Below are 24,722 nucleotides of genomic sequence, written 5' to 3'. Positions count from 1 at the left end.
GGTTGTTCTCTACACACATGCGCGCGCGCACACACACACGCACGCTCATGCATGCACAATGCACTCAACTTTTAGGCAACGCTCACCTGAAGAACTCTAGTAACTGTCAAGCACATTTCAGGGGTTTCTGAGCCATCTCCATTTCCTCCCAGCTAACTAATGTCTCTCAAGTGTACCATGACTAGATAATACAGCATGTCTAAAAAAACGAGTCTCTTCCTAGGGAAAGCAGCCCTACCTGGCAGCATAGCCTAAAAAGTTACAATTTCATAGCTCTTTAGAACTAGGGACTGTGTGCATCTACACATACAAAAGGCATGGGATGCGGGGGTGCAACAATGTAGGAACCAGATACTCTAAGCAGAAAAAGCTCAAAATTGTCTATAAATGTTAAGAAAATTGGAGAAACTACTTAAGGTATTATAAACAAATTCATTTTCTGAGGAGATTCTAAAAGACACCAATTCTTTATTATTTCCCGAGCAGTAAGAGGCACATTGCTCTTAGAGGAGATCTGAGTTTGGTTCCCAGCACCCAGGGTGGGTGGCTCACCAGTCTATAACTCTAGCTCCAGGAGATCTAATCCCCTCTTCTGGCTTCTTTGGGCACCTACATTCATGTGCACATACAAATAAATTCATATTCTCTCTCTCTCTCTCTCTCTCTCTCTCTCTCTCTCTCTCTCTCTCTCTCTCTCTCTCTCTCTCTCTCCCCCTCCTTCCCTCCCTCCCTCCCCCCCTTTAAAAAGGTTCACCTTGAAAAAAACACTAATGGAAAAGTAGAAAGGACATAGTAATGGGTAAAGCTATGCAAATCAGTGAACTAAGACAAATTTAACTATTTCAACTTAAAAACCCTAAAACTGATTCATAAACATACAGCACACGTTTACTATTCCTCAGATTGCACATATTAAGTCATGTCAACAGTAAGCAAGTCACTGTTTATTTTTAAAGTCCAATGAGCATACAAGACTGCCACTGCTTCTAAGCAAAAACAAACCATCACAGTCATTCTAAAAATTAAAGCACAATCATATAGCAACAGTCAATATTCGGGCAAAAGAGTAACAAGAGGCGCATAAAGAAGAAAGGAGTTGCTTCCATAACTTGCATGCATAAGGTAGCAGCATGACCTCATCGCCTCTCAGATGTTTTCATGTCACTCTTAGAAAGGTTCTCGTTTTACATGACACCCAAGAAATGAATCTGAACTAAAAAATGTCAAATCTAGCCTATTCCAAAGTTGACACTTCTGAATGGTGTATCCAATGCTGTAACCGTTGGAATTTGCACCTGATATTACCCCCTGCTCCACTGTGATGTAACATGTCTCAGCTGCTACAAACGGCTTCCTGCCTTTGCTGCCTCTGTGGACTAAATAAAATCCTCTAAAATCTGAGCCCAGACAAGTCTTTCTTCCTTTCACTTGTCAAGTACTCTGTCACAGTGACAAGAAAACAAGCCAATCCAGAGGGGCTGAATGCTGCTCAAAGTTAGGGCGTTTGGTTCACATGTACAAGGCCCTAGGTTAGATTCCTACACTAAAAAAGAAAGAAAAACAAACCCCAGAAACCTACCCACATTCAGGTGATCAGAATAGAAGGCTATTCAGAACTGTGCTTAATGTCACAAGATGGATGACCAAACACTGGTTTTGAGATCTCAACTGTGTCTTTGAGCATAGAAGAACTATCAGTAGGCAGGCTCTGTTGTGTACGGTGAGATTCTACTTTGTAAACACTCATGCAAGCACGTCCAGGCAAGACAAGGCCCCCACAGCAACTGCTTCTGAATTTGATCCCAGGTCTTTAAAAACAACACTGTATTACTGTCTTACGAATTATTAATTCATCTCTCAAATGGACTTATCTGAAACAGTCCTTAATAGTTTTCTGTTTTCTTTTCCTGGTATCTATGGCTACCCTTCCTCACATGTACCAACCCCAATTTTGTTTTAATTAAAATCAATTATGTTAAGCCCAACACAAAAGTTCATGACACCTGATACTTGAGGAGTTATGGCAGAGGTTACAAGTTCACTGCCAGCCTGGACAATTTATAGGATCGTGTCTCTATTTACAAGCAGTTTATCACATCTAAAGTATACAGCTTACTACTTAGTCCTTCTCCTCAAGAGTCAAGCTGCAATTTAATAATCGTAAACAAAAAAAATTTGTCAAGGTCACCAGTATTGCCTGAGGAATCTCTCAGATTTATAAAGGCCAGCTTTGTGACAATCCATGACTTTGATTACAGCTACTGAGTTTTCATAATTTGTTATTCTTGGTCAGAACACAAACCCAATAATCAACTAACTGTCCACGAAGTTTGGCTCTGCCACTGGCTAATGCTGAGAATGCAAACCATGCCAGACTCTACTTACCTAAGAAAGTTAAGCGTGGAGTACAAATATCAAAGCACTGATGCAGCACCTAGCGGAGAGTAGGTGCTCAAGAGGTCAGCTTGTTTCCAGGTACACCCTGGAAACAGTTCAAAGCAGTGCTTTCCAAACTAGAGGCTGAAGTCACAACTAAGAGACTTTTAATTTACTTGTCCTGTGGCACTGGCTCCCCACTAATGTCCCTTATAGAAAATGGCATAGAATATGCATATTCTCTGGTATAATTTCAATCATCTCTAGACTACTTATCTAATACATAGCAAGTACTATGTAAAAATAAGTGTTATGATGTACTACTTAGGGAATAATGACAAGAAAAAAAAGCCTGCATTACAAATGAGGTAAGAGATCAATAATTGTTAGGCACGTGTCGGTGGGACAGGAGATTCTGAACCAATGGGCAGCCTGAGCAGGGTATGTCTGTACATCATCACTCACAAGATTCCAAGTACTGCTTATACACTGCAAATTGAAGCCTTATCCTTTGGAACTTTCTACAGTTTTTAACCACAATTTTTTTTTTTTTTTTTTTTTTTTGGTTTTTCGAGACAGGGTTTCTCTGTGTAGCTTTGCGCCTTTCCTGGGACTCACTTGGTAGCCCAGGCTGGCCTTGAACTCACAGATCCACCTGGCTCTGCCTCCCGAGTGCTGGGATTAAAGGCGTGCGCCACCACCGCCTGGCTAACCACAATATTTTTAAGGCAAGACTAGTTGACTTTGAGGGTAGGACTGGGTCAACTATACTGTTTCACAAAACTTTCAAGTTTTGTTTGTGGGCACTTAACACATAAGTACCTGAATTTAAGTGTAAATTATAAGTCTTCCTGTGGATTGTGGTTAGAAAATAGGAAAGCACTGATTGGGGGGAGGGGTGGTGTCATTTTAGAAATGAGAAAAATAAAGCCTGAACAGCTAAAATGGAGGGGGAGAAAGGAAACTCAAGATTGGTTATTTCTAACCAACATCCAATCTCAGCCAACAAACCTCAAGGGAGAGACAAAAAAGAACCAATTTAAACACAAAGTGTGAAAACCATGAAACTGCTATTCCAACACCGTCTAATATGGAACCCCACCAGACACTGAGGCACTTAGAGTTAGAAGACTGGACTCTAGATCTGGGCAGATTAGCCTTTCCAGGCCACAGCCCCCCACCTGCACAGTCTGTACTACCTACCACCTACCTGTGGACGCTGAGTGTTCCTAAGTATGGTTTGCTGCGGCCCCACCCCACCCCCACCAGCCTGCATTTCCATTCCTTTGTCAATGGGAAGAGTCCATCAGGAAGCAGTGTGAGGGCGGAGCCATGAGCTCCTCGCCCTCAGAAACAGCCCATCTCAAAAGCCCAAGGATGAGGAGTGGCTCTTTTTTCTAACACCCATTTGCACTAACCAGCCCGAGTGAGCTCTGTGATCTATCAGTAGGACAACTTTGAAGAAAGTCTCCCGTGACATTGTCCTTTCATGCTTGCCGGAGACAAGTACTTTAAACACAAAGAGCCTCTCCTTGTCATCATCCCTTCCTCCGGTAAACATACCTAGGACACGGAACATGATGATTTAGACTGTGGTTCTTTTGGAATTCATTCACATTTGGGAATCAGACAAAATGGCATTTTACTAACTACACAAACCTGGGCAAATGTCTCAATTTTGTGTAACTGTAAGAAATACTACACACTAGACAATTTTAAAAGGTGTGCTGGGCAACTACATTCTCAGCCCACTATGCAATTTCTAAAGAATGTTTACTTATTTTTTTTTTAAGCAGAGTCTCTCTCAAATTGAAGACAATTCTCATGTTGCAGTCTCCCACATGCCGCAGGAAATTCCTTACAGTTCCAGAAGCTGGTCAGTCCAAGGTATCCCCTCTTTGGTGAAAGCATTTGTCACCATGGCATCTCATGGCAAAGGACAGATGGTAAGAGAACACAGGAGAGGAGAAGAGAGCAAGGGACCAAGCTTGCTTCTTTTTGTTGTTGTTGATTCTTCGAGATAGGGTTTCTCTGTGTTACCAGTCTTAGCTGTCCTGGAACTCACTTTGTAGACAAGGCCCAAGCTCGATTCTTAATAACCTGCTTTCACGATGACAGCATAAGTTTCCTGGTAACCCAACCATCTCTGATTGGGTCTCATCTCCTAACACACTTGCACAAACAGCATAAACACAATTCCATACACAAACTTAATCATTCATACATGTCATTCTAGCTAACCATTCCAAACCACAAGATTTTTTTTTTTAATTTGAAAAAAGCATGTTAATAGTTATCTTGTTTCATAAGGTTGTTAAAATTAAATAAGGCAACGTACATATATCTCAAGCCTAATACCTGGCATATAAGCACTCAGTAAATGAGCAATATAATGCCCTGAGAATCTTGGTTGTTTTTTTAAATAAAGATTTATTATGTATACAGTGTTCTTCTCGCCAGAAGAGGGCACCAGATCTCATTACAGATGGTTGTGAGTCATCACGCGGTTGCTCAGAATTAAACTGGGGACCTCTGGAAGAACAAGTGATCTTAACCGCTGAGCCATCTCTCCAGTCTGTGTACTTGTGTGTGTGTGTGTGTGTGTGTGTGTGTGTGTGTGTGTGTGTGTGTGGTGTGTGTGTGTGTGTGTGTGTGTGTGTGTGTGTGTGTGTAGAGCACAAAGGTCATAGAATACTGTTGTCACTCTACCTTATTCCCCTGAAACAGGATCCCTCAGTGAACTTTGGCATCCAGCGATGCTCCAGTCTCCACTCACCACAGCAACAGCATTACTAGCATAATCATACAACCCCACCAGTTTTTTACATGGTCCTCAAGCTTGTACAGCTAAGTGCTTTTATTTTTATACTGATGTGGTGCTGCGCAAATGCTACACTAGGAGAAAGCTTTCTGGTGAAAAACCAGGAGTACCAAGACCTTAGTAACTCCCAGTCAGTCAGTACCAATGGTTCCACCAGCATTGCTTGTACTAACCCACAATTCAGCCCAAGGGGGTCCCTCACAAGACAAAATATTTGAAGTGGACCACCATGCCTTCCCCTTACCTTAACTACAATAATGCCAAATGATATGATTCTGAGATCTAAATCTCCCAGCTTATTTAAGGGTGACACCCTAAAATTCCAGAGTTCAGATGTATTCCCAAATTAACATACCTTTAAGAGTGAATTAGCTTGACTGCTTTTCTACTGATGCAATAAGTTTACAATGTACCCTACAAAGGCCTGAAGCAGCACACCCTGTATTCTGAAGAGCAGACTTTCATTAGTCAACATCAACACGGTAGAAGGGCCGCACTCCTGGGGACTCTGGAGCAGAATCCATTTCTTGCTATTTCAGCTCTGCTGGCTGACCACATGCCTATGGTACATGGCCTCTCCCTCTCTGACCTCTGCTTACCTTGTCTTCCTTCTGTCTGCTGCCATTCTTGGATAAGGACCCTTAGTGATTATACAGGGTCTTCTCAGATAATCCAGGATAATCACTCCACATGGAGACAATTAAACCCCCAATTTTTTGGTACATAAGATAACAGTCTCAGGTTTAAGGAATCACACTGTTGATACCCATGCAAGAGAGGTGTAAACAGTGCTCATTCACTCTATTAACATCTGTGATCAACTTCAACTCTGTTTTTCACCGACACCTCTAACAAAACTCCATCTTCACGGTGACAGGCTGGATTTTTAGTAGTATTTCCAATCTATTTAGGTAGTTTGGAAATCACTTTACTTAAACCAACTTTCATTTCACTTTATACACTTACTTTGGATGCCTTAAACTAAGTCATTCAGTGGTTTTGAATTAAAAAGGGGGGGGGCTTATTTCTAGGATGAACTCAACTGATAGTCCTAATGCTATTTATTAAAACAACTTGATATTCTCATCTAACCTCTATTTTTCTAACTGATTCAGATGAAGTCACAGCCAACATCTTTCTGAAAAAATTCTTAAGTAGTCTTCACTTGACAAAACAATTTTTTCTCTGTTATAAATGGTTAGTGAAAATGTTCTGACTGTTGGTAACTAGCAATGGCTAGATATTCATAAGAGAAACAGAACTGGAAAAAATAAAAATGAACTGGTATAGACTCTATAAATTCTTGAAATTAAACTATTAAGGAAATGAAAATAATTAAGAAATCACATAGCAGTCTTAATTTTTAAAATATTTATATGTTAGGAGTATCATTTGTACGTATCATGTGTGTCCTAAAACCAGAGTTATGAAAAACTGTGAACAACCACGTGAGTGCTGTGACTCTAACCCAGGATCTTGGAAAGAATAAATGCTTTTAACCACTGAACCACCTCTCCAGCCCATCTTAATTTTTAAAAGAAAGGTATGTGCTGGGTGGTGGTGACACACGCCTCTAATCCCAGCACTGGGAGACAGAGCCAGGCGGATCTCTGTGAGTCCAAGGCCAGCCTGGGCTACAGAGATTCAGGACAGGCACCAAAGCTACAGAGAAACAAACAAACAAACCAAAAAAGAAAGGTATGTACAGTACATGTTTATGTATGTGTGTGTACGCCACTGAGGCCAGAGGTCAAAGTCAAATGTCCTCTCCTGCCTGTTTGGAACAGGCTTTCACTGAATGTGGAGGGCATCAACTGTCCGGAGCAGCTGACTAGGACTTCTCTACCCTCCCAGCACTGGTTTCCGGATGTGCTGCCACAGCAAGCACTTTAAGCACTGGGCCATCTCCCCAGCACCTTAAATATGTCTTAATTCTTAAATTCCTTAAGTACTTTTTCCTTTCTGAGTTTCTTTCAAGAGGCCCAACCTTTCTTCCCCTTAAACCTGAAAATTTTGTTTTTCTCAAATTTACTTCAAATGGATTTTAAGTATACCTACCATTCTTTCCTTTGCTATTATATAAACTTCAAGATGGCAAAGCACTTTCCCCCTCAAGTCCTGTTATTTCTATTTAAGTACTAAGTTTAAAGAAAGCAAACAAAAGCTCCACCCCCAAACCACCACCACCCAGGCAAGCGTCACGGAGGACTGTTGGATCCCCAGAACCCACGTGGAGGAGAACTCACTCCTGGAAAGCGCCCTTTAAGCCCCACCTGTGCACATGATACAAGGAAGGGGAGAATGCTTGCGACAGTCATAGAAACAGCCAGTGACAGTGCTGGTCTTCCAGTGAGACATGGTATCCAAGGCATCATTTACCCTCTTCCTCCTCTTGTACATTTGATTGCATCTATCAGATCATTAGTTTATACCAAATCAAAAGCTAAAGCCAACACAACTGTCATGTTTAATAATGTAAACATAAAATGACACATACATTTCTTAACAAAAGATAACAATCATTTCTGGAAAAAAAATGCTTATCCAGCTAACTATAGCCCAAAGAGAACTTCCTGAAACTTATTGCTAGGACAATTAGGTGAAGGGTAGTGTAGAGTACCTCTGAGACAGCATTTCATCTTAGGGCTTAAGTATGTCATTCACCAATGCTATGTTTGAGAAAGTGCTCTTCCTAATACTGGGGGACCAGAGACTGGGGAAGGCAAGCACAGTAAGACATGCTGTTCTGGGTGAAAGACAATCCTGTATAGAGCTATCAAGAGCAGGTACAGACAGCAAGCGAGGCCCTGTGAGATGGCTCCCCAGTGCCTGCTGTTAAGCCTGGAACTTAGGTCCTGCAGGGACGTCCTCTGGCCTCCACATGTGCAGTGGTAATGCCCCTTCTCTCCATAAATACAACTCAAAAAATCCAAGAGACAGTGAAATTGAAATACTACAGTGAACTCAATTAACAAAGGAAATATCAATAAATAGTAAACCAATGAGCAACTTTACCAAGCAAAACTCAAAGTCTAAATTAAAATGAACTACACTTCTTCATATATCCACGGTGCTGAGTCCAGCATAAAGCCAAAAGCTGGTGAGACACAGCTGATGCATTTCAACTCCTCAGAGAAATGGAAGTTATAATAGCAACAACTAAACAACAAAACAAAAACTTCTACCCTAAGGCAATAATGGGATGCTGTCAAAATCCTCACAATTACTATCCAGAAAAATAAATAATTTCCTGGTACATGGGGAAACAGTGAGACCATGTCTTCAAACAGAAAAAATCCCAGTGTACGCAGAAGGGAAAGAAATACTAAAACACTTTACTTAAAATGAACAGGTATAGCATTTAGTGCAATTATTTTATTTCCCTTCTCTCTTTTTGAGACAAGGTTTCGCTTTGAAGAGAGTCTCAGGAGTTCTGTCTGCTTCAGTCTGAGTGCTGGAGTTAAGATATGTGCCATCATGTCTGTTCTCAAATTATTATAAATGTAATTAAATGATAAGAAAAAGCCAACTGTAAGCTGAGTGTGGTGGTGCACACCTTTAATCCCAGCAGAGGCAGGCTGATCTCTGTGAATTCAAGGCCAGCCTAGTCTACAAATAAAGAGTTCCAGGACAAATAGGGCTATGTACAGAGACCCTGTCTTGAAAAACTAAACTCAATCAACCAATCAAAGGCCAACTATAGAGAGTCATTAGTATCGGGTATGACTTGTCCATGGAATAAACTTTATTTGATTGAAGTTAACAGTCTATATTGCTTGCAAATTTTGGAAGGTAGTAGTGCCGGGATACTGAACTTAGTATATATCGCCAGCTATACTTGAAAAATCTTTAATAAAACATTTAAATTACAAAAAAAGTTCCTCTTGAATTTTCACCAGGGCTTTGTAGATATAAAATAGTCTTTTTTATTGACATCTGCCCATTAAAGGAAGGATTATTTTGATTACTAATAACTTATTTTCACGTAAATTCTATTTTCTGGTGTCAAAAACTTTGAAGCCTAAATGTTTAAACCAAACCTTTCCCAATTGCTTAGAACAAGGTATGTAGACAAGCCTATCATAAACAGAAAAACAGTTAAACTACAAAAAGGGTAAGTGTTTAAACTGCTCCTTCATAGTTTCCATGAGCCATAATGTCCTGAGTTCTTCTCTTCCTCCCTTCTCTCTATTCTTGGCACTGGGGACCACGCTGGGTCTCCACGTTTGTCAAGTGCTCTCACGCGGGATCCCCCCCAACACAAGCTCCTCAGCGTGCTGTAAACAGCACATTTCCCCACCTACTTCTTCATAAAGCCTACTCCTCAGATTTCTCCAAGTTTCAAACCAGGTACTTTTACAAGCAAAGTTACACATAATATTCTTAAATTCAAGTGTCAAGAAACTCTCTTCCCTAAATTTCTTTCCACTTATCACATTTTCCCGCAAATGTTTTACATTTTCTAATTCCAGACCTTAGAGAAACATTTTACAAAAAAACTCATGTAAATGTAACAATCAGTTAATATTAAAAACCATTTTAGCCTAACTACATGTATTTCTACATGCATTAACATTATAGTAATATAACAAGCAATGTTCATTTGCTTTATTCCTACTCTCTAAATCATTACCAACTCAAAATTCCGTTACTTACTGCTGAAAGAAGAAATTTTCAAAGTAATTTCTGATGATTTGTCCTAAACTATACCCCAACTTAGTAGGCTTCATTTTGGAGAACCTACCCTACAATTTCCAAAATTCTACCCCGCATTCAGTTTTTTCACTTCAGAACCAACGGCCACTTCCCTCACCAGGGTCTTTTAAGCAATCAGCTCCAGTTTCCAATACCAGGCCTTTTCTATTCCTTACCTCCATTTTGATTCACCGAACTGCAGCCAACCCCAAACTCCTTTTCACTTGCTCAAGAAATGGGCCAGAAGGTGATTCTAGTATGTACGGGGCTGGCAGGTTGGTTAAGTGGGTAAAGGTGTTCTGGCCTCCACATGAACACTGTGATACCTGTGCACACCCACCAACAGAGTAATAATTTCTTAGAATATCCATGTTTTAGCCATTGCTCTACTTCACTAACACGTAGCCATGTTTCAAGATCAGTTTTATTAGCTTCACTAGTGAACTCAAATTAGTATCTTAATGAAATTACCTACGAAGAAATATTTTCATAAAATAAATATTTCCTCCTAGACTTCAATAGAGAAAAGAAAAAACTTGGTTCAAGGATATAAAAGCATTTTATTGGAAGAAAATAAAATTTTAAGTTTTTTTTTTTAAGCATTCAGACAGATATATAACACTGGCTATAGCACCTGGCTGTTATTTAAGGAGCAAACACTCCTGTTTTTCCTTGAATTGTCTCCTCCGGTAACTTCTTATAATTGTCACAAAAAAAAAAAAAAAAAAAAAAAAAAAAAAAAAAAAAAAGACACCTTTTGAACAAACTTTAGATTCAGAATCAACAAATAATTTACAAAGCCCTGTGGTCAGCTAACTGATACTGTTTTCAACCTGACAGAAAACCAGATCAAGCAAGAAAACAGTGAAATGGAATGTTATAATGTTATACTTTTGAGTTTTTAAAGTTTTCAAATATAATTTATAGACTAAAACTGCATTCTAAAAACGTACAATCCACTGGTGTTTAGCATACTGGACAACTAACTGTGGGCCCTTCTACAAATTCGACAGCCGCAACGGTGGTGCACTCCTGGTTCCCCAGCACTTCAGGGCAGAGCCTGTATTGCTGCAAGCTCAGAAACAGTCTAGGCCACAGTGTTACATGCCAGCCAGAACTGCAAAGAGCCTGTCTCAGGAAAGGGGAAAAAGATGTGTGCATATCAACAAACTTCCACAGCGTAGCTATCATTTCTAAAGTGGACTCACTACTACTTGGCAACTCCTAGGAATCAGGTGACATACACACACCTTTTAAAAAGTGTGTGGGATGGCCTGAAGAGATGGCTCAGCAGTTCAGAGCACTGGCTGTTCTTGCAGAGGACCCAAGTTCAATTCTCAGTGCCCACAAGGTGGCTCCCGCTGTCTGTAACTCCAGTCCCAGGGGATCTGACACTTCTTTGGTCTTCCACATACGCTGCAGCACTGCATGCAGCCGGCAATCACTCACACCAACCAACCAACAAATGAAGCACGGTGGGCATATATGTGGAGGTCAGAGGTCAACATTTCCTGTCTTCCTCTATTGCCTTCCCCCTTACTTCTGGAGACCGTTGTCCGTGCCTCTCACTGAACCTGGAGCACACCCATTCAGCAAGGCAAGCTATCTAGAAAACTTCAGAAATCCTTATGCCCCCATCTCCGCAGTGTTAGGGTTACAGGCATGTACTGCCAAATCCAGTTTTTTGTATGGGTCCTGGGATCCACATTCAGGTCCTTATGCTTATTTAGCAAACAATTTACCAAGTCCGCCATCTCTTCAGCCCAGACACTAATTTTTTAAAGAGTTGTATGGCTAAATGATAAAGAGGAACCAGGGTCAGTTCCCAGTATGTACATGGCGGCTCACAGCCATCCGTAACTCCAAGTCTAGGAAATTTAACATCCTTTTCAGGCCTCTGCCAGTACTGTGCACATGGTGCACATATATACATGCAGGCCAAATACTTATACATATAAAATAAAATCTACAAAAGCCTTCCTTAAAGACATGTTACAGTAATTATATAGCTATACTCTATATAGGTAGGATTTTATAATTTTGCTTCAGCTAAAAATGCTGACCAAGAACAAGAAAAAGACAAAATAGAAACCTCATGATAAAGCACAGGAAGACACTTGAGGTCTGTCTTTCAGAGGGCGAGGACAGACTACAAAGTTCGTCAATTCCTGCTCTAACACGATAGCATACTTTAGAGAGGGGCAAAGACACCAATAGAACAGGAAGGGATATACTGGATCAGGTCTAAACACAATAAAGCTTTGCTTGTTCTTTTTGTGCCATTAAGCACTGCAATAATAAGTATCAGGAATAAAATACGCCCCCCCTCACCCTAGTATCTTGTTCATGGAGACTTCTAAATCTTACAGACTAGTGCAGTGGCTACTGCTGAGATTAACCAATACTTCAATGCCTACAGTAAGAATCCACTGAGTGCAAATTCATCAGCAAATACCCACTTCCCCACCTCAAGCTGCCAGTTCGAATATATGCACTCATGTTCAAAGTAAGAGGGTAGAGAATTGAGGTTTCCTCGGGTTCAGTGTCTCTAGTCTTGTGATACACCTGTGTATTTTCATGTACTTGAACAATATATTCAAACTATGCCGGTTCTGTCTCCTCCCGGCCAAGATTATGTTTCTAATATATTTTCAAAGAGCCAGATTTAGCTTTGAACAAATGTATATTGAGTGAATATGAAGCTTTAAAACTAAAGGCTCATGAACAAAAATTATGCAGAATGTCATTATTAAATGACAAACAGTAAGCAGAAATTTATATAGAAGTTTATAGTGGTTAATAAACACAGTAGAAACAGACATCGGCTTTTGGGGTGAAAATCAATGTGTATGATATGTGGGAGCATAGGTGGAGGCCAGACAAAAACTCTTTTCACCTTTACATAGGCTCTGGGAATTCAACCAGGCGACCAGACACTCAGTGCAAGTCCTTCCACTTGATCGGCGATCCCACAGACGCCAGTCAGGGTCACTTTTTGACTAAGATGACAACTGACACTAAAATCAATGCTGCACACATAAACCATGTTAGAACTATTCAATCTTATTGTCAAGTAGGCTTTTTACAAATTTCTACCAAACAACCAGGACTTCCTGTGTTTCACATACAACTTTGTAATTAAAAGGAACAATTTTTTTCTTTAATTAAGAGTAGGGGCTGGAGAGATGGCTCAGAGGTTAAGAACACTGGCTGTTCTTCCAGAGGTCCTGAGTTCAATTCCCAGCAACCACATGATGGCTCATAGCCATCTATAATGAGATCTGGTGCCCTCTTCTGGCCTGCAGACATACATGGAGGCAGAATGTTGTATACATAACAAATAAATAAATCTCTAAAAAAAAAAAAAAAGAGTATAGGTAAATCTAGTCATTTGTCTACCGAACAAGAATATGTGAAGATTTAAGTTTAGTAGCCACTGATAAAACAAGCTTACAACTGAAGAGATTAGCATACTACTAAACTATTATCTATCATTGTGACAATTAACACACCAAGTGTTACTACTCTAAAAAGACTTGTTAGGCACTACCCAATCACTTTCCACTGATACTTACCTGTAACTGGTATGATTCTATATATGTGTATAAAGTCCAAATTTTATTTCTTTTTCTCTTCGAGACAGGGTTTCTCTGTGTAGCCCTAGTTGTCCTGGAACTCACTTTGTAGACCAGGCTGGTCTCGGACTCAAGATCCACCTGCCTCTGCCTCCTGACCAAGTGCTGGAATTACAGGCGTGCGCCACTACTGCCCAGCCAAATTTCTTCTCTGGCCCTTTTTACCCAATTATCTATTATGTCTGAAAATGATTTTGTGGAAATGGGGAAAAAAACTGCACTGAGTGTCAACTATTCTTCCCATCTAGGGTCTGTTCCAGTTGGGATTACTGATCACATGGATTTCTACCATGATAACTCCAATTATCCAAACACAATTGAGAACTTTTGACAGGTTAACTGGATGGCTGTCCATTTTTATTGAGTCTACTCATCCCTGATTTTAAAAAAAAAAAAAAAAAAAAAACACCCTAGTTTCTAATTCTTAACTGCTTCCCTGAGTTTCACTGGTTTTCAGATTAATTAGTGCTACATGGTAAGGTAAATACACATACCAGTAAGAGCTGTAACTATAAAGCAAGGAATGTAATGTGACAAGCCACATGAATGTTGAACACAACGAGCACAGTCAGGGCATATAATAAACCGTTATCAAGGTATATTTAAGATTGAGATTTAGATGTGTACAGACCCACAATTTGTTTCTGGCTTTCAACAAACAAAACCACCATTTTGCCATCTTTCTATGATTAGATATAGATTATCCCCAATTCTGTTTCATCTTTAGAAACCAAACATTTCTATTACTCTTAAATTTATCTCTAAATTAATTTATTACTTATGTAGGTAACTTTTTCTACAGCAAAATACTTGACAAAAATGTTAAAGAGTAACGTATTTTTACCAAAACCATTAGAGTTAAGTGCTTTCAGAATGCTCTGAAAAGTACCTTTCCTTCAGTTACTGTATAAAGAGAATGAGAGTTGGGGAGAGAACAAGACTGTAACTAATAGGACCCAAACCCTCCTGGATAACAGCATCCCACAGTCAAGTGCAATAACAAACCGCTAACAGAAGAGCATGTATCCCTTCCATACAATAACAGTTTGAGTCCCCTTTCCACTCAGATCTCTCAGAAAAGAATGATTTAAAAAACAACAACAAAAAATGATGACCACTGCAGGTTAAAATACAGGAACAGCCTCGTCTGAGATCTAAATTCCACTGACCAATCATGACTGGTGAGGAGAGGCGGGCAGCAAGCTCCCTACTTCAAAAGGGAAGTGCTTAGTGAAGACTGACAATAGAACATCAGTTCACGACAACCAGTCGCAGCTGAAATCGTCTCATTTTAAAGAGTATTAAACTATTCATATCTTCGCTTCACTGCAGAGCAGCACTGCATACAGTGCTAAAACTCTCAGAAAGCCCTTTTCATGGTCTGAGTTCAAACCCACATTCCTTTTCACCCATTACTCACAAGCACCCAACAGTGCTTTCCAGAGGCTGTTGCTGCATGAAAGGTTTTCCTCCATAATACAGTTTCAGTTTAAATTTCTATACATACAGAAATGGTTTGCTGTGTCCTTAACATTTATGAGGCTAAAGGTGTCAAAACAAAAAGTGAGCACAGCTGTCAGAGTGGATGTGCACAGGAACACATTTGACAAAGTTTATTGCAGTTTATCAGCAAAAATGAATTCTCTGTAGAATGAATTTGTGAGCATGGTTAACAAAATGCACAATAAGCAATGTTATATACAAACATAGACTCCGTCTTTATTGTTTACAGGTCTCAGATTCCATCATCATTTGAATGTCTTTGCTGGAAGTAATAGCTTGGGTGAAGACAAAGGGACTTTTTAAAATGAAAAATAACTCGTATTTTCATTTACAAACTGTTTCCTTTCTTTTTTTTTTCTTTTCTTTTTTTTGGCTTTTCGAGACAAGGTTTCTCTGTGTAGCTTTGCACCTTTCCTGGATCTCACTCTGTAGACCAGGTTGGCCTTGAACTCACAAAGATCTGTCTGCATATGCCTCCCAAGTGCTGGGATTAAAGGCATGTGCCACCACTGCCCTGCTAAAAATTGTTTTCTAAGTTATTTTCATACTTTAAAGATCTTAAAGCTATAGATAAATGGGAAGGTCAGAATATGTTCTTTTAAACCCTAAGAATATAATTAAAGGATAAAAAATTTTGCAACTTTCCACTTCCCAAGTGTTGAGATCAAAGGTGTGCACCACCATCGCCTGGCTAAAATTTCTGTAACTTTTATTCATTCCACAAACTTCAGCAACATTTTTTAATTTTCACCCTGAGGAAAACCAGATAGCAGAGCACAAAGTACTGGACATAGGGGCCTGCCTCACTCCATCTGTTTCAAGACTTATCAGTGCGTCTTTAAGAGACTAAAGCACGAAAATCCCAAGTTAACGAGTGCCTGAGTAACTTCACTTTCCTTCTGTACCGTCCTCCATGTCAAGAGAGACTTCCCAACATCATTCTCAATCTGTCCTTTTCCTTTCATTGCCCATCTTCCTTCCCTTGCTACTTAAACTCACCCTTGCCTAGCCCTTCCCTGAATAGGCTCAATCCTCCTTTAAAGTTGACTTCATGTATATTGATTGACACTCTGTCTGTCAGGCACCAGAGGAGGGCATCAGATTCCCTGTTACTGGGCTCTAGTGGGTCCTGGGAACCCAACTAGGGTCCTCCGGAAGAGTAGCCAGCCCTGAAGGCCCTCCTTTTATCTAATAGAGACTAGGGTCTATGACATACTATTCCAAGTGCCCAATCTCATCTGACAGAGCCCACCTCTTACCAAGACTAAAATCTTATGGTGTAGCATGCATAAACACACACCCTGCCATTCAGCAGTTCTAGTACACTGTTAGCCTCTCTCCTTTCTCATCACCCACAAAGCAGCTGTTCCCTCTAGTCACTCAAAACCAAACCAAGCATCACATTTGATCTCTTTTTTTTTTTTTTGGTTTTTCGAGACAGGGTTTCTCTGTGTAGCTTTGCGCCTTTCCTGGAACTCACTTGGTAGCCCAGGCTGGCCTTGAACTCACAGAGATGCGCCTGGCTCTGCCTCCCGAGTGCTGGGATTAAACGCGTGCGCCACCACCGCCTGGCCCACATTTGATCTCTTATTTCCTTATCCATTCAACCCTAAACTTCAAATTCTATGACCCTTAAAAGGTTCAGTAGCCATAAGTTTTTAATCTGTTGGCCACTCCCTTGGTATTCTACAAAGCATATCAATTAAGCATCGAGATCTACATTCAAGCCCTGGCTCTGCCATTAGTTTAGAAATGTGCCCTTGGGCCAATTATTATTCTTTGAAAATCAGCCGCTCTGAGGCCAGCCTGGTCTACAAAGCAAGTTCTAGGACACTCAGGGCTATTACACAGAGAAATTAGGAAGGAAGGGAGGGAAGGAGGGAGGGAGGGAGGAAGGAAGAAAAAAAATCAGCCTCTTTCTATGTAACTGGAAGTCTGTAGGAATATGTATCTGTTAAACTAGACATATATAAAAAGTGCCTGACAAACCAAATATGCTATAGTAGGTATTTTCTTTCTCTCCCCTGCACCCTGGAAATTTCACCAGCACCCATATGAGAGTGACTCTGTCCCTGTTTTGGCTACTTCTAGATACTACATGCCCGATTGCTTGCCAAAAATATCCACATGACTATTCCACACAACAGCAACTTAACCTATTTCAAAACCAAATACATTTTCTACTCCACTAAACATACTTTTGAAGACTGACTTGTATTGACAGCACCATCACTATCTTGGCCTACAGAATACAATGTCAAAAGGTGTTTATAGAACTACCAGACACCAAGGTCCATGAATTCCTTTGCCCACATCCTTCCATGCCTCTCCTGAACTCTACCTGCCTCTCCCAGACCACACCACAACAAGCTAAACACAATCTTGCTATTGTACTACTTGCTTAAAGCCTTCAATGTTTCCCCCAGCCTAAAAATGAAATTCAAATACATTACACATGAAACACCAGCCTCCAAACTACCGTCCTCACTTCCCAACAGCTCCCAGAGTCAAACCACTATTCACTTCTCATCCTGCTGCCTCTCCAACTACCATCTCTTACCTTCTCTGAAATCCAAAGTGACACCTCATGGGCACCAAACACACAGAGTTCAAAGGAAAAGGTTTTTTCCCATTGGTTGAAGTTCTAACAGATAGACCCCTAAGTGACAAAGGTTTTCCCCAGGATTAAGGACACAGCTGAACACCCGAACAGTCAAGTATTTTTATAACAACACTAGATTTGGGCACTCCAATGTTCCAAGGACCTAACGGCAATGTTTCCTGAAGAGGGAGAAATAAGAGAATAAGCACCACAATCAAGAAGGCACAAGAACATAGGCTTTAATTTGCAATTTAGCAGAAAGAGTTGGCAATGGAAACATTCGCCTAACAAATTTAACTTCAAGTTCATAAAGACAAGGAATAAAAGGAAAATGAACATGAGAAAATGCTCACTGTGCCATTTAAAAGGTCAGAATACTATTTCCCCTTCTCAAAGAGTTAAGCATCCCTAAGTTTGGTATTTCAAAGCAATGACTGATTGCAGTATCAGACTATTTCCTTATCCATTCTAAGCTTCAAATTCTATTATCCTTACAATGTTTGGTGGCCTTACAAAGCCTAACTAAGTGGAGAGGTTAATACTGAATACGTTAACAAAGTCCTTGATATCACCTTCCACAATAACTTAAATCAGGTTAAATATTCCTGGCCTTCAAAAGTACACTAAAGATCCTCCTTGTCCATTAAGAACACCCAAGTTAGTTTCCATCTTGAGAGGTGTGCCTGAAATCTTAACGACTGTGACATTTGTGTAAGCTCCATCTATTCAAGAACGCTTTGCCAGGCACCTGCTACGATGGGGGAGGGGCTAGGGAAAAGACCCAAACGCTGCCCTCCAAGAGTCAAACATCTCAGGCAATTCTACAAAATCAACGTTGAACTCTGGAAGGAATATCTGGAGCATTATTACCAATTTTCTGGGAGCCCAAATTCTGGAATATTGTTTTCCTATTTTGAAAATCACCCCTAGTGAACTTTTTCACTTCACTTTCTACTACAGGTACAACTGGCAGTCTGTGAAGACATGTACTGATCAGCTGAAGTACTGCGGGAAGGGGAAGGGTGGTCTGTACAGCAATAAATAGTCTCAACTGCAGGATGAACTGGAGGGTCCCCTATCATGGCACTACAAATAGAAAGGGTAGTAACACCCTAATCCTACTGCAAGTTGAGCCACAGAAATCTTATCGTGAGATGGAGCAAGTTCTGACACCACATCAACACATGTCAAACTATGACATCAGATTTCTTCAGTGCTGGTTTATCTTTAATATTTAAAAGGGGAAACATAATCCAACTCAATCCACAATAACTTCCAGTCTGTAACTGCGTTTTAAAGCATCAATGGTCGTCTCCTCCTCCCAAATCCATTCAGATAAATAAGATGGTATGGACTTTATGCTCCAAAAGCAGCACCTGGAACGATCAGAGATACAACTAGAGAGCTTTAAGGCGGCAGGCAGCTTTGTTCCCGGTTTGGGGAGGTTTTCACATGTAAATGCTCCTGAGGAAGGGAGCTGAGGATTAACTAAGTACTCGGGGAGGAGGGTGCGGGGAGAGTGAGCAAGTGGAGACTCTCGCAGTCTTTCTATCAGACTAAGGCGGGGCAAATACTCTGCTCTCCCATTCAACTTTTTAGGTGTCACGTTGTTAGGAAAGGGTACGTTCCACACTCGAAAGGCCAAGGAACTACTTCTCTGTGTTTACGCGTGAGCGTGTCAATCCAGGAGGCAGGAGGAGGGCAGACACCCTCTCTACCTAACTCTCCGCCAACCGGGATCAGAGTCCAGCGGCCGACACGCCGCCGGCCTGAGCAACAGGAGAGCCCAGGCGGCGGCCGCGCCGGCCCCCCGACCCGCGGGAACTCCCGCCCCTAAGTCAGTCCGCCCGCCCGCCCGCCCGCCCGCGCTCCGCTGCAACCCCTGGCGGGATCTCGGGCCCCGCCAAGCCGATAAACGGCCCGGGGAGCACAAGGGCCACGTTGGAGGAGCCGGAGCCGGCGCAGGCCGGAAGGGGGCGAAGGGGGCACGGCGGGGGAGGGGCGAGGGGGTCAGCCCCCCCCCCCGGCGGTGGCCGCGACCTCTCCCCGGCTTCAGGCCCGCCGCCCCGGAACCCGGGACAGGAAGCGTCCCCGCCCCGACTCGGTGCCCGAAAAGCCCTCGGGCCCGCGGGGAGAAGCGGCCCGGCTGGCCCCGCGGCAAAGCCCTGCCCCGAGCACCCCTCACCTCCTGGTTGAAGGCGTTGACGGCGTCCATGTTCGCGTTGCGGCGGCGGCGGCGGCTGCTCCGGGCCCGCCGGTCACATAGACCTCGCGCCGCGGCGGAGCAGGGCCGGGAACCGGCAGGGCCTGGGGCGTGGGGTGGGGGTGGGTGGGGGGTGAGGGAAGAGAAGGAAGACGGGAGGCGAACGAGCGGCGGAGGCCGGGGCCGAGCAGGAAGGGGCTGCGGCCGAGGCGGCGGCGCGGCTGGGCCGGTCGAGCGCAGTCGAGAGGCGGCGGGGCCCCCGGCTCAGTCCCGTGCGCTGGCGGAGGGACGGGCGGCGGCGGCGGCGGCGCGGGGCTCCAACATGTCCGTTTGGCGGTGGCGGCTGCGCTCTGCGTCGCGCTGACACGGCCCCCGCGCCCTCACGCACTGGCCCGCACTGGCCGGGCCGGCTAGCGGGCGGGCCTCTCTGTCGCTCGCCTCTCCTTCGCCAGCAGGATGGCGGCAGCGACCGGAGTGCACGCCGCGCGGGGCACCCTGGGACAGCTCGGGCCTCCGAGCGCTTCCTGCGCCCGGCCCCGCCCCCCGCGCGCGCTCGGCCCCGCCCCCGAGCCCCGCCCACGCCGCGTGCGACGGGGCTACGCCGGGAGCTTTCCCGCCGCCGCCGCCGCCGGTGGTGGTGGAGCCGCCGGTCTCGAGGGTGCACGGTCCAGACGACGCGGACTCCCGGGGTGCGTTGTGCTGCCATCGTGCCCCAGGCAGGACTTCGCCCCCCACTGCTACGGCAAACAAAGCGCGGAGTCGGGCGAGCGAGCGCGTGCAGGCGCCTAAGCTCCCTGCTGCGACCTCACCCCCCCCCCCCACCGCAGGCGGACCTGCGCCCGCCCAACTGCATGGGTTACGCCTGTACGCCGGCAAGGACACCCATGCGGACCTGGAGGAGCCCTGAGCAGCCTCCGAGGACTGGGCTTCCGAACCCTGACGCTAATGTTCCTAAACCCGGTTGTTTTCGTTCTCGGTGGAAGCGCCGCTCTGGTCCACTTTCCTAGAGTTCTCACTACCTGCCGCACGCTGCTACTGCCGTTGTTGGCAGCGTGTGTGAAAAATGAAAGTTTTTTTCTGCTGCAGAGACCTCACTTTCTTGAGTGGAGAGGGCAAGCACTTGAGCGCCTGATGGTAACAGTAAGAGGACCTGAGTCGTCGGACTGGAAGTTCTGGAAGACTTCCCGGAGAAAATGACGATCAAGCTAAAAGAAGGATTAGAGAAAGAAGGGACCCTCTGGGCCACGCGCATTGCGCTGTTCACTTCTCCCTGGAGGAACACCTACAGGAACTTAGGGAAAGCTGCCGGCGCTACTCAGACTCGGTCCTAACAGAGTTAGGATTTTGTCCCTAATGAGTCTTTTAAGAGGAGGTTGGCAGCGTGCAAAGTATGCGCTCAGAAGGGCGTGAAAGAGTGGGGTCAGGGGCAGCATGGCTTCAGGCCCTGGGGATGATGAGGTTGAAGGTCTCAGGCAGTGGGGGAAGGACATACTTAGGAAGTGGGGGCGGGGCCAGAATGGTGTTCAGGAGGGATGGTATCAAGGAGGATGCACAATGGTCCTTGAAGGGCATGCATGGGTGGTGGGTTTGGGTCAACTTGGTAGTTACAGAAGGGAATGAGCTTGAAGGAGTGATGATTAACTTTCCATGTGCCAGGGTCTACAAGACATGCGAGGCTGTTATTTAATCTCCGTGCCAAGGTTCTGTGCCAGTGCCTATCAGCAGCACACTCATCTTACAATTGAGAGAGCGAGGCCCAGTTCGGTTACCGGCCACACCGACATGCCCAAGGTCACACAGCTGGACGATTTTTCTTTTGGGGGCTCGTGCCATTTGAGTTGCCCCTGAGATAGTGAGTGAGGGTTTCTCGGATATAGTGGAGAGTCAGGAAAAATAGCTGAGGAGGTTGAGATCTGGGAGTCAATACTGCACAGCTGGAAGCAGCTGTACTGCACAGCTGGAGGCAGCTGACAGGGCGGACAGACAAGGAGCCCAGGTGTTTAAGAACAAGAGGTTGGGAGGAAAAAAAAAAAAAAACACCTCTGGAGAGTGATCAGCCCTAGCCAGGGAGGAAGGTTCTAGTCCAGCAGGGCAAGAGTTGGACAATACCTCAGGAGGATAGTTGTATTTAACAAAAGAGCCATTAAAGAGGATTCTGAATATATCCCCCACACAAAGAAGTAAAATGGTGGCACATGCCTTTAATCCAAGTGTTCTGGAGGCAGAGGCAGGTGGATTTTTTTTGTAAATTTGAGGCCAGCATATTCTACACAGAGAAACCCTGTCTTGAAAAACCAAAGTAAAGCCTGGTTGTCTGGTGGTGGTGACACACACCTTTAATTCCAGCACTCAGGAGGCAGGCAGATTTCTGTGAGTGATTTCAAGGCCAGCCTAGTCTTTAGAGCTAGTTCCAGGACAGCCAAGGCTACACAAAGAAAAGAAACCTTGTCTCCCTCAAAAAAGAAAAACCAAAATAATAATAATAAGTCTGCTTTAATGGCTGTGCTGTTTACCCTGAGCTAACCATTACTCTGTATACGTGCACCTTCTGTTCCTCACTGTACCCAGTAAATATGTCTAATTATTACACATCAATTAAAAATTAAATCACTGGAAAGTGCTGAGAATGTTGGTTTAAAATATTCACAAATTGCCAGGCAACAGTGGCATACACCTTTAATCCCAGCACTCGGGAGGCAGAGCCAGGCGGATCTCTGTGAGTTCGAGGCCAGTGTGGTCTACAGAGCAAGTTCCAAGGCAGTTAAGGATACACAGAGATCCCGTCTTGAAAAACCAAACCAGAGCAAACAAAAAATAAATAAATAAGAAATGTTGTTCCTTGTCAAAGATTTGGTCACAGCAACAAGAAATGAACTAAAAGCACATATGCTGGTTGCAGGTGGGAGGTGGAGGGAGGAGGATCAGACAACTACGTATCAAGGTGAGGCCAGCGTGGAGTGCAGGAGATGGAGATCGTGTGCAGGAAAAGACTGGCAGATGACACTGCTTTAATGTCCTCTTGATTCACTCCCCAGGAGGAGGGAGCTGACTGTGGCAACTGCCCTCCTCTATTTGCTGTGGCGTGAGTGTGCCTGTACACACACACACACACAGAGATTAATAATTAAAAAAATTAAAAGAACAAGAAAGGACTCATACAGGATCTATTTTGTTTTTGCTTTAGCAAACAAGTGAGCACACTTCTCTCACTTTCATACAAACTTTTCCCTTATCCTAGCTTCCCCTGATGTGATAATATTTTGAATAAAATTTGCCTGAAGATCAGGGGAAAGAACAAGCTGCTAAATTAAACAGAGGCCAGGCAGTGGTGGCACACACCTTTAATTCCAGCTCTTGGGATCACATATCTTTAATCCCAGCACTAGGAAGGTTGAAACAGGAAGTGATATGGCTGGACAGAGAAAGCAATATAAGGCAGGAGGAGACAGAAGCTCTTTCAGGCTGCGGAGTTGGTGAGGTAAGAGGTGGTGGCTGTGACTTGTTCTGTTTCTCTGATCTTTAAGCTTTCTTTCACTTGATATCTGGGCCCGGTTTTTGTTATAAGACCATTTAGGATTCGAGCAACACCCTGATATCTGCACAATTCGTCTGTAAAATTTACCTTTACCTGCTTTCCCCTTCTGTAATATGTATTCCTTGGGCTTTTGCCTTCAACACTCCAGCCAAAGTGTAAGATAAATTTGTGGATATATATATTCGGTTTTTTGAGACAGGGTTTCTCCATGTAGTTTTGGTGCCTGTCCTGGATCTTGCTCTGTAGACCAGGCTGGCCTCGAACTCACAGATACAACCTGCCTCTCCCTTCCAAGTGCTGGGATTAAAGGCGTGTGCCACCACCGCCTGGCTGAAAAGAAGCATTTAAATGAGGAATGATTTGTTTTGGCCTGAGGCTTAAAGGGCGGTGGTCGATCGCCACAACACATGACTCCATGATGGCAAGCGTGTGCAGCTGAACACCTCGATTCCTTACATCTCGATGGAGCAGGATGAAGAACATGGGTAGGAAATAGGGCGGGGCTCACTCAGTAATCCACTTCCTCCAGTAAGGCTCCAGCTCTTAAATGTTCAACAGCCTTCCAGAAACGGTGCCGCCAGCTGAGGACACATGGGAGACATTTGTTCTGTATGCTCTGGAGAAGGATGTACAGTAGCCATATGGACTTTTGATTTTGAATGAGTGAATTTATTAAGTATATAACCAGCCAAAGTCAAACAAACAAACAAAATGGTAGGCAGAATCACATCAGGTTCTTAGAACATCCAGCAGAAACTTTTGCTTCGATGAGCATTGTCATCCACAGGACAACCAACATTACACTGGAAAATTCAGAAGTTAGTGTATCTGTGGACTTCTACCCTGGCCTTCCTAGATATTCATCATCTGCCAAGTACTAGCCAAGATCTCCGCAATAAAATCCAAATCTATCAGTCCTTGAACACGAAGTGTTCAAACATGAGCCTTGGGGGAACTTAACTGTAAAGTCATAACTTCTCCTGTCTTTGAACTTCAGAAGACCCTAAAGTTGCTCACAAAATGAGATTTTTTTTTTCCTCTTCAACCAACAGGCTTTTTTTTTTTTTTTTTTTTTTAAATCTTGGATATCAAGGAAATCAATCTAGGTAAGGAGATATGAAAATATGAGCTGGAATCAGAGAGGGCTAAGGGGAAGGTGACGAGTTCAGCTTTGGACTGGTGTCTTGAAGAATTCCATGCACCATGAATGGTTAACAGGTGTGATGGTTATTGGATGAGAGAATGGCGGCCCAAACGAGCATGTTTTCTGTGGTGTGTAAGGAGCGAGATTTTCTTTTAAAGCTCCTTGTGTTGAGGCGGGTACCTTGGGTAGGGTTACTTACTGGAAAGGG

The 24,722-nt window shown here is 43.4% G+C and overlaps 1 protein-coding gene and 1 long non-coding RNA gene across 7 annotated transcripts in view; one reads left to right on the top strand and one right to left on the bottom strand.

Moving 5' to 3' along the window:
• The window catches only part of Scaf4 (SR-related CTD associated factor 4), a 57,477-nt gene extending 37,176 nt beyond the window's left edge, over positions 1 to 20,301 (bottom strand). For 4 of the 6 annotated variants that reach the window (XM_028877144.2, XM_028877146.2, XM_028877145.2 and 1 more), the window contains exon 1: positions 19,818 to 20,299. In XM_028877144.2, coding sequence (XP_028732977.1) covers positions 19,818 to 19,847 — 30 coding nt within the window. In that variant the 5' untranslated portion in view covers positions 19,848 to 20,299. Of the gene's footprint in view, positions 1 to 19,817 lie in introns of all 6 variants that reach the window. The other 2 variants (XM_037209649.1, XM_037209648.1) reach the window with 2 other exon arrangements.
• Positions 4,173 to 7,299, top strand: LOC119088781. Its single transcript, XR_005092508.1, has 2 exons — positions 4,173 to 4,322; positions 6,985 to 7,299. It is a non-coding gene; the product is annotated as an uncharacterized LOC119088781 (long non-coding RNA).
• Positions 20,302 to 24,722: the final 4,421 nt, after the last annotated feature.

This window comes from Peromyscus leucopus, chromosome 12, assembly GCF_004664715.2.
Source record: "Peromyscus leucopus breed LL Stock chromosome 12, UCI_PerLeu_2.1, whole genome shotgun sequence".
NCBI classification, from domain to species: Eukaryota; Metazoa; Chordata; class Mammalia; order Rodentia; family Cricetidae; genus Peromyscus; species Peromyscus leucopus.
Note: the sequence above shows the minus strand (reverse complement) of the source record. Positions and strands in the feature narration are given on the sequence as shown.